The sequence below is a fragment of the Terrapene carolina genome, unplaced genomic scaffold, assembly GCF_002925995.2.
Source record: "Terrapene carolina triunguis isolate 2854851 unplaced genomic scaffold, T_m_triunguis-2.0 Scaffold211, whole genome shotgun sequence".
NCBI lineage: Eukaryota > Metazoa > Chordata > Testudines > Emydidae > Terrapene > Terrapene triunguis.
In genome coordinates this window covers 25824123-25834716 of record NW_020664562.1, presented here as the reverse complement: position 1 = coordinate 25834716, position 10594 = coordinate 25824123, and the positions used below count along the sequence as shown (strand labels likewise).

Genomic DNA, 10594 nt, shown 5'->3' with positions numbered 1-10594 from the left:
CCTTTATTCGACATTGGTGAGGCCTCATCTGGAATACTGTGTCCAGTTTTGGGCCCCACACTACAAGAAGGATGTGGAAAAATTGGAAAGAGTCCAGCGGAGGGCAACAAAAATGATTAGGGGTCTGGAGCACATGACTTATGAGGAGAGGCTGAGGGAACTGGGATTGTTTAGTCTCCAGAAGAGAAGAATGAGGGGGGATTTGATAGCAGCCTTCAACTACCTGAAGGGGGGTTCCAAAGAGGATGGAGCTCGGCTGTTCTCAGTGGTGGCAGATGACAGAACAAGGAGCAATGGTCTCAAGTTGCAGTGGGGGAGGTCCAGGTTGGATATTAGGAAACACTATTTCACTAGGAGGGTGGTGAAGCACTGGAATGCGTTACCTAGGGAGGTGGTGGAGTCTCCTTCCTTGGAGGTTTTTAAGGCCCGGCTTGACAAAGCCCTGGCTGGGATGATTTAGTTGGGAATTGGTCCTGCTTTGAGCAGGGGGTTGGACTTGATGACCTCTTGAGGTCCCTTCCAACCCTGATATTCTATGATTCTATGATATGTGAGACCATCTGTGTGTGGTCATCAGGCTAGTGTGTTCCACTGCCCTTAAGATGGGTAACATCCTTTACAAGTGGTACACTAACACCCGCCATACCTTGTGCACATTCAATGATGTTTTCAACTTTTTCTTTCCTTATACCACACCTTGATAATATTGGGGTCCCCATCTTTGACAGGTCAATTAATCACTTACACATTATACTCATTAACATTTACATCAGTTAGTTGCCATAGTACACCTGCAGTTAGTACATGTAAGTTTCAGTTAAGATCAACATCCTTTTAAACTTTCCCTAAGATTCCAAAGGAATACTTTTTTGGTACCTCACTTCACCTTTTCTCATTATGTACCACTTTTGTTTACTGTAATACTTATCTTGTGACTTAAGGTCAAATTAATTGGTTAAAAATAATTAACTTAGTAACTATCCACATCATTACTACCATTTTATATCCAGGCCTTATCTATGCTAAATGAATTGTCATACAGGCCTGAGGCCTGTAGGCCCTTGAGTTACAACCTTATAATGCCTATTTATTAATTTATAAATGGCTTTTACATATATGGCTGGCTACCATTTCAATATATTTGAGGATCTGGGCTTAGTGCAAGTAACTACAAATAATTTTATTCCTGGCAATGTCATTTTAAAGGCATATGCTTTATCAAATTAGCTGGCTTTACCTCTTCCTAAAGTGACTCCATTATATATATATTTGTGCAATTTGTATTATTTGACTTTTGTACTAAGCTGTGGATCCAATGATGGTGATATGAGAGCCATATCTTGTAAACTCTTACCTATATGAATAGTCCTCACTGATTGATTTCCATAGGATTCTCTACTCTTGTGGGTAATGTTACTCATGTGGCTAAGGATCTGAAGAACAAAGCATCTATTCATTTTCTAAAAATAGTTCAACTTGCTATTTAGAGCAGATAGCATGGGCTAGTGGTTAGAGGAAGGTGCTGGAAGTTGTATGGACTTTCTTTTCAGCTCTGTTGGACTCTTTTCTGGTCTTTTGCTCTCTCTCCTATCAGTAGAAATTGGACAGTAATACCAACCCTACTAGGCTTACTTCAGTAAGGTTTTAAAATTCTTTGAGATCCTAGAATGGAAGGGGCTATATTAATGCAAAGTAGTAGTATTTAAAAATAGCAAATGGCAGTTATTTTCACTGCAGCCTTCAGAGTCAGGGGATTGAAGGGTTTGCTTTAAGGGTTGGGTTGCTTGTCCAAGAGGTATAGATTGGAAGAGACAGAGAATAGCGGGGGTACAACAAGGAGGATCTCTCCATGAAGTGGCTACCTCAGTAGTTCAGGAACCTAGGGGAAAAAGAAATAAGACAGCTGAATGTCCACAGGATTCTGCAAAGGTGAGAGACAGAAGAGAGGCTCATTCCATGGAATGGAGAGGAACTCTACTCCCTGGATTCTGCACTCTCTGGACACTATCTCATGGGCATGGAAGTAATTTCAACCTTAGTTTAACCTTTCTCAGCCATTCAGGTAGCAGCTTTCTTCCAAGCCACTTTAGGAGTCTCTCTCCCTGACTCTTAAAATGCCATGTTATCAGCAGCCAGGTTTTTCTTTTGTGTTGTGTATATTATTTATTCAGTCACAATTAAGAGTCTTCTAGGGAGAATCATGACAGGTGAATTGAAACCTTGTGGACTCAACTCACCTGAAGTCAATGGTCACATTTATGCCCACTGTTGAAAACTACCAGTTACACAGAACTATATTAACTTACCATAGAAACACCTCAGCTAATAACGGAGTATGTTGAACTGACTAATTACATTGTGACACACAATGAAAAATACAGCAACGAAGGTGACAGTTCAGCAACAGCAGATGCTGCACAAAAGAAAAATTAGAATATTATTATTATGCAAAATGCTCTTAGTTAAGGTGCTTTTTAATTAATCACAATTGGTGAAAATATTATAGAAAATGCAGAGTTAAATATATTGTAACAGGTGTTTAGGAAGCATCTTTAAAACCCTAAATGGTCTAGAACTTGGCAGCTTGGGAAAGTGTCTCTCACTTTATAAAATACCATTACGTTTAAGACTGGTAAACTCATCAGGGTCAATAACAGAGCTTTCTTGGTTCAAACAAACAAAAAACCTTTCCCTATGAGAAACCCTCCTTATGGGTCCACCAGAGTCTGAATTTGGTGTAACCCTCAGGACCTACAGATTTAGATAATTAAGATTTTGATTTATTTTAGCTTTGGTTCTGTTTGTACTGCTGTTAGCCAGTCAGAGCATAGGCAAATGGCAATTGTTGATATCTGTAATGTACCTTGTCACTTTAAGTTTTAAATTGTACCAGAACCCAAATGACAAATATATAGTTGGAGAGAATGTATGTGTATATATGTGGAGATATCTAGGTGATAAATTGCACAGACATGATAAAGAAATGTATCCCTCATTTTTAACCACAACCCTTGTCCGCTTCCGACTAAGGTTCCTATCCTTCAATGAGCTCCCAGTCAAGTGTTGTATGTATGCTGTGGAAATGCATAGTGAAAGATTCTCTACATTTAAATTGTACCCGATTTTTAAGTATAATATTTAATGATTATGTCATCAAAAATATAACTTTATATCTATGTCATCCACAACTGTTTTCCTATAGATTTTTTTTTTTATCTAAACATTTTCCTATCTAAATTCTAACTTCTTTTTGGTCCAATTAAGGCCAAGATGCAGAAATAAATGACACCTATAGGTGGCGCTGTGGTTAAAGTACACCTGGATTTTGATTACAGTGACGTTTACTTTTTGCTCTTTCAAAGAGATAACGCAGTTTTCATATTAGTACAAATACACCATCTGCAAATAAATATCCCCAACTAAAATCTTCTCACAAACACACGTATCAGAGGGGTAGCCGTGTTAGTCTGAATCTGTAAAAAGCAACAGAGGGTCCTGTGGCACCTTTAAGACTAAAGAAGTATTGGAGCATAAGCTTTCGTGGGTGAATGCCCACTTCATCAGAAAGCTTCACCCACGAAAGCTTATGCTCCAATACTTCTGTTAGTCTTAAAGGTGCCACAGGACCCTCTGTTGCTTTTCACAAACATACGTGACTGTATCACTTCTAAATTAGTTTTACAGAAACAGCTCTAAGATTTTGTATTGCCCTGGGCACTGTCACACACTGTGGCATCATCACTAAACATTTTACTGCCTAAAGCAACCAATTGCTCCACCTGATGAGGTAGGCCTTGGACACTTATGACTAAATGTTCATTTCATTCTAGTGTTGGGATATTTTTAAAAGGTACCTTACATATTGCCACTAATTGTGCCTTATTAAAAACCTGGATTTAACTCTGACCAACATAAATCTGGTGTTCTAACTTTAATTATTGTTGTTTACATCAAATCCTAAAAAAGGAATTTGAGATTATAAACTTTTTATGCTAAATAAATGAATCCTATATATCTGATTATTTATCTCACTCTTTTAGCTGTGTTTAGCTCTGTAAAGCATATTGCCATGCACTATGTGAGACTATACTAGATAAGAGACTAAACCTGAAAAAAGTTACCCCTAGACTCCCATTACTTGCAGGGATTACTGTTTGCAGGAATAGAACCCCCAAAGTTGTGTTGTATTATATGTCAGTGGTTTTCAACCTTTTTTCATTTGTGGACCCCTAAAAAAACAAAAAATTGAATGGAGGTGTGGACCCCCATTGGAAATCTTAGACATAGTATGCAGACCCTCAGGGGTCCGCAGACCACTGATTGAAAACCACTGTTATATTTAAAGCTTCTTTCATTACTAATTTTTAGTTGCAGTGTCTGTCCCCCCTAGATTTGCCTGTGTTGTGTGCTATGCTGGGGACTTGAGAACCTGCAATTAATATTTAATTTTTCCACTATGTATAGCTACTGAATATTAGTTCCTCTAATTGGCTTTCATACTGTTTGGGTTTCTTTTTGGAGTAGCAGTAGTACCTTTCAAGTGGCACACTGTGCAGTTAACTGCCAGCCAAGTGTAGAACATATTCCCCCTTTAAACCTTTATGAAGTATTAATAATACTGTCTTATGTAGTGGCATTCATTTTTAAGTAGAACTTCCCATTGATTTCAGTGGGGAGTACTTAAAAATCAATGGCTTGATATGGTCTATCCCACTGGCAGAATTAGAGAGCCACTTTACTCGCAACTCCCTTCCCCGTCTTTTCCTTATCAAAGGGTCAAATTCTGGCCTCCGATACACTTCATGGGGAGCTGTGTGTGTATAGAATACGGTCCCAAGTGCCTGCTCTAATTTCTGAACAAAAGTATCCGGATAAACTAGATTAGGACTTGATCCTGCAGCCCTTGATGCCAAAGGAAGCAGAATTGTCTCTTTAGTGATTATGTGTACCCTAGCCCCCTCCGCTTCACTTAAAGGAGACGAGTAATATTACCCACCCATGTAAAGTGCTTAGGCAGAAGAGCTCTAAATATAACCCCATGGAAGAGGAAAGCCCAACAGTTGGCGTGTGGGCATTTGTTGTACAGACGGTAAAAGGGCTGATAAAGGGCAGGTAGGAGACACTTAAAGAGGACCCACTGCAACCTGTTCCCAGGGGGGTCGCTATGCGATCAAAAATGATTCTCTCAAGTTCCTGAAGGGCCGCGGGGGGTGGGGGGGAGGAAGGGGCAGTAATATTACGAGCCTCCCCCCAGAGCCGGCAGCACAGTCAGCGAGGGCAGGGGACGCTCAGCCCCCCCCCGGTGACGCTGATCAGCAGCACCAAGCACAGCCTCTCCTCGCTCCCTAGCCAAGCCAGGCTGCTGCTTCCCACCTGACTCCCTCCTTCCTCTCCCTGCCCCTTCCCCCCCCACTCGCCTTCGCTCATTCCTTTGTCTTGGCGGGGATTGGCAGGTTTTATTATTCCGCCTGAACAAGCGGGGGGCGGATTGGCTGCGCGCGGCTGACGGTAGGAGCAGAGCCGGGATGTAGTTGGGATTTTGCTCTGTCAGTAACACATGTGGATGGGCGGCGGAAAGAGACGCGCACGGAGAGGGGGCCTCCCTGCGAGTCCTGCCAGCGCCGCCGCCACGGAACCCCAGCGGTAGCAGCAGCGGCTCCTCGCCCCGGCCCCTCTCCCGCTGCCCGTGTGCGGGGCTCCGAGGCGCTTTCCCGAGCGGCGGGCGGTTGGTTCTCTGCTGCAGGAGGCTCCGGACCCGGCCAAGGAGGGTGGAGGTTGAGGGCGGGGGGAGCGATACAAAGTGAAGCCACATTGCCAAACTTACCCAGCGATTGCAGCGGCGCCCTGCGCCTACAGCCCAGCGGCCGGGACTGAGCGCCGCGGCTCCCCTCCAGGAAGCGGGGGCTGGAGGGAGGACTCTGCCGCACGTCTCGCGTCTGTATTTTGCCAGCCGGGCTGCACTGACTGGCGTGGGGGGCTCTGCCGGCGGACGCGAGCCCCAGCCAGCGAGCATTGTGTTGGTTCTTTGCAAGAAAACCGCCTCCCCCCCGATACACCACCCTATAAACCAGAGCGACGCTGCTCCCCGACCTCTTGCAATATAGAGGGGAAACAGGTAAGGAGGTTCTTTTTTGCATGCGCTCTGTCTTCTTTGGCGCTTCCCCCCCCCCCAATCGTCTCGGATTTCGAGTAAACTCAATCGGTCGCCTTAGATAAGGAGGGTGCCTGTAAACTCTGGGGGAGCCGAGCAGCAGCGGGGCCGGACGCACTGTAGCTGTCTCTGCTTACAAAAGGCTCCTTTGCTGCTGCTCTGGGCTGCTTTTTCCCTCTTCCCGGCGGCTAGAGGAAAAGGGCTTTGCCTGGCTCAGTGGTGAACTGAGGGAAAGAGGAGGGTGTGAGGACCCGCCACCCGCTCTCTTTGTAGTAAACACTATTTTGAAACAGTGGCAGGAAAGATCAAAGTGAGCTCCCTAATTCTCTCCTTTCCAATTCCCTGCCTCCCGCCCCCCCGTCTTTTGTTTCAATCCAGGAGAAATCCGGCGAATCACCTAATTAAAACCAAGACATGAATTAAGCATCCATTTTTTTAAACTACAAATTGCCAGCTCTGCGCTTGTCCCTCCCTTGGTCTCCATTAAAAAACACCAGAGACATTGTTAAAAGGGGGGTTATTTTGCCTCTAGCTGCCAGCTCTGCTTTCTATTTCACTGACTCTATCCCAGGACCTAAATTGCTTGGCTATGTAATTACTAGAGTAAGCCTATTTAAGTTAAAAGCTTCCCCCCCCCCTAACTCTAAATGAAACTTGATGAGGGCCCGTCCTTAGTTATCAGGGGAGTCACTTTCTGGTCAGTCCTCTTGATTCATCTCTTTTAGATTTAATCAGCATTAAGGTATTGCTTGTCCTTAAGAGCTTTAGCTTAATGGGGTTACTGGATGCCTTTCTCAGTGTAACGTTTCCTTTTTTAAAATACAGTATATATTTACTGTTCAACAAGACTGGGGAAAGGCAGCTTGGAGTCTTGGGTTTTTAAGAGATCTGAAGTGATTTAAAACGTTAAAAAAGGTTTAAAGTCTCAAAGCAGGAAATGTAGCTTCGCTTAGGTTATGGATAGAAACTGTTAACAAAAGGCAATTCCTTGAGCAAATGCATCAGAAATCAATTTACATAAAGGTATATGATGCATTCAGATAAATGCAATGCTAATGGCTTTTAGAGTGGTTCTCTTTTCAAAGTCTCAGGGTTTTTGTTACAGCTTAATTGGTGCAGTTCTTCTGGTTTATTGTGCGGTCACTGGACAGAAGTTCAGGAACTCTTTCTGGGGAAATGTGTGCTTAAAATCGGCCTATTTAAGGAATGTAAGTTCTGGCTCCCTGTAGCCAAGTTGGGCCAGTGGGCAGGAAAAGTTCGCCCTCCCTCCTTTGGAGGTATCAGTCTGAATGGCTTTAGCAGATAGCCAGATGCCTCGATATGAGCACATACGGTTTACAAAGGACAAAGACAAAACATGCTGCTTAATTGGCAGTAAATAACTTGATCTGTTTATACTATAAATGACTAGTGGAACACTAGGAGCTTATTGGACTCTGGATTGGAGGCAACAAATTAATCGGTTTAGAATAAGCTTTATGAATTGATTCCTATATTATCTCCCAGTTGTCCCGCTTGTAAAAAGCATTTATTAGAAAGTGAAAAAAGCACTTTAGCAGTTTTGGAGGCAGCCATGATCCAGCCTGAGTGTGGTGCACTTGAATGTTCTGGTCTATTGTATTATCAGTAAACTTTTTTTTTTTTTTTTTTTTTTGGCGTAACAAAGGTTTAGCATTTAAATTGCTGATCAAGGGCAGATTAGCGAGACAAAAGTGGAGAGTGTTTGTATAGGAGTTCTAAAGTTCAATTATCTTTTATTCAGGCCAGTGTCTTAAAAAACCTAGAGAAAACACTCCACTGATCGTCTAAATAAAAACGAGATCTGGGACAATCATGGAGCCGGCATTACAATGGCTTGGAGATTTGAAAAACCCGTTTCACAACTTTTCACGCTGCCCATATCTCTCCTTTAGCACAAAACCCCTGAACTGTTCCCAACTTGTGAACTGCAGCTGCATTTCCCAGAGCTCTGCCTGCGCAGGGAACATGGCTTCAGCAGGGCTGCGGGCCAATTTGCTGTTCGCTCCACTCTCCCTTTTTCATGTCAATCGTGCCGGACCCCTGGGACTCCAGGTGGGGTACGAAGTTCGGTGCATGTTGCCCAGTGTGCACGTGCATTTGGGGTGCACCAGAGCCTCGTTTTAAGAGGGTGACAGCAGTAAAGCTCAGGCCACCGGTGACAAGTTGGGAGGGAGGCAGGCTCGTGGATCCAGAACAAAGCCCCAGACAAGTAACGGAGTGTGCTTTTGCACCATCCTCCCCCTCTGCCCCCCACTTCCCTCTACCGCACCGGGAAAGGCATGGACACGATTCATGGCTTGGAGTTAACCACCTCCCCCCCACCCTTTCTCTTCTCCTTACACAGACCATGGTGAACCCGGGCAGCAGCTCACAACCTCCCCCGGTCACTGCTGGCTCCCTCTCGTGGAAAAGATGCGCAGGCTGCGGGGGGAAGATCGCGGATCGCTTCTTGCTCTACGCCATGGACAGCTACTGGCACAGCCGATGCCTGAAGTGCTCCTGCTGCCAGGCTCAGCTGGGGGACATCGGCACCTCCTGTTACACCAAGAGCGGTATGATCCTGTGCAGAAACGACTACATCAGGTGAGAGAGAGGCTGCCCAGCAAGGGGCGGGGAGGAGCAACTCTGTACCTGCACGCAGGATAGCAGAGGAGAGGTCAGGCCAGTTCCTGCAATCAGAGACACAGATTGGTCAGTCCCTGACTTCGGGGGGAAGGAAGGTAAAATCTCGAATAATTCTGGCTCTTTCTCCAGCCACAGTTTGGGCTGCCCAGCAAAGAGAAGAGATTGGAGGGCCTGTAATTTTAAAAGTGCTTGTCAGCACAAAACAAGTCCTAACTAAAAATAAACAGCAATCAGAAAGGCTAAATTAATCTGCTTTGTTGTAATGGTGAAGTGTGAATCTCTAAACGGTAAATGTTAAAATCCTGGGCTTGAATAAGGCTGCGGTAGAGGTGCTAAATAATGAAATGCCTGCCTTTTAGTATCTGATTAATTATGATATTTACATAAGCACCTTTAAACTCCTTTGAGTGGAAACAGAATGACTCATTCTCTGTTCTCTTTGTAAAAGCGCTGATTAACCATCAGTTGGAGGGCCAGAGATTCTGCTTATAGCCAAAAAAAACAGTGGTAATGTTTGTCTCAACATTGTTAGAGAGAGGCTTTGAACCCACATTTCTCTAACTTTCAATATAGAAAAAGCTGGGAGAATCTAAGGGAAGTGATTTCCTTTGTTTTAAATAGTTCACATGCCTCAGATTTGGGGGATGGCTGGGGAACTAAACCCCATTAATCTTATATCAGTTGAAGTACAGTACAGTATCCTGTCCAACAAGTTTAATTGCAATGAATGGAAAAAATTCAGGAGGTCAGGTGCCTATAGGATCTTTTCAGGTGAACTCAAGCTCCTTAAACTCATTAATTTAAAAGGAGGCATTTTGAAGGATTACACATTTAATTTGAGTAAATGCTTTGATAGACTGATGCACATGAATGCTTTAAGGAGCAGTTCTATTTCAATATCCAATAATTAAAAAACAAAAAGCCAAGTCCCTACATTCTGGCATAAGAGAAATTCCTAGTTAAGACAGTTGTTTTGTTTAAATGCGTTTGACTTTTCATTTACTGTAAATGTCAAGAGTTACTCCAGGTTTATCTTTCAGTAAAGGTTGAAAAGTTTTCCTCCCCATGTGTAAATCATTTGGCTATAAATATTCCAAGTTTGTTTCTAATGAAACACTTACCTTGTACTCCAAATTGTGAGAGATCTGGATGTAGCACTGTGCTGCATTTGTGGGAATACTTTTTTCTTGGAGACCTCATTAAGTTAAAATAATGGAGTAAAAGGATGCTTATTTATTCTGATAATGAAACCTCTGTCCTATTATAGGCCTGCATCCTCATTCTGCTAAATAGAAGAAATACAGCTATAGATATTTGAGGGATTAATTTCACTTTTTTTTGTAAGTAAATGTTAGGAAATCAGCACATGCAGGTTTATAATGGTGCTTTCTGGTCCTCTTCGAAGCAACAGCATAAGCCTGGCAGAATTGTAATTAAATAGAGCAGAACGGTGTTAAGAAAAGAGGTTTGTTTGAAGTGGAAAAATTGACACTACTATTCAGATGCACTGAATGGTACAGATTCATCTCTCAACCAAGGCCATCAAACAAACCTTCACTTCTGATTACTACTAATTAAAAAGAGAAGATGCATCCCCTGTATCCCCAAGGCAAGTTCAGGCATGCTTATTGGAATCTCCTCCAATTTTGTGTGGCCATAATTTAATACCCACTATTTTAATGTAGGCGATTATGAATAATATGTTTTTATCAGGTGCGGGTTTTGAATTGATCTCCTTGTTCTATTGCCTGGTTCCTCTCTGGATCGGTGTAATTTGACTTACCAAAGGAACACCTC

The 10594-nt window shown here is 43.2% G+C and overlaps 1 protein-coding gene across 1 annotated transcript in view; it reads left to right on the top strand.

The window, feature by feature from the left end:
• The first annotated feature begins 5533 nt into the window (after positions 1 to 5533).
• Positions 5534 to 10594, top strand: part of LOC113407440 (LIM domain transcription factor LMO4) — a 15229-nt gene continuing 10168 nt past the window's right edge. The window contains exons 1-2 of the mRNA XM_026655962.1: positions 5534 to 6115; positions 8517 to 8755. Coding sequence (XP_026511747.1) covers positions 8520 to 8755 — 236 coding nt within the window. The 5' untranslated portion in view covers positions 5534 to 6115; positions 8517 to 8519. The remainder of the gene's footprint in view (positions 6116 to 8516; positions 8756 to 10594) is intronic.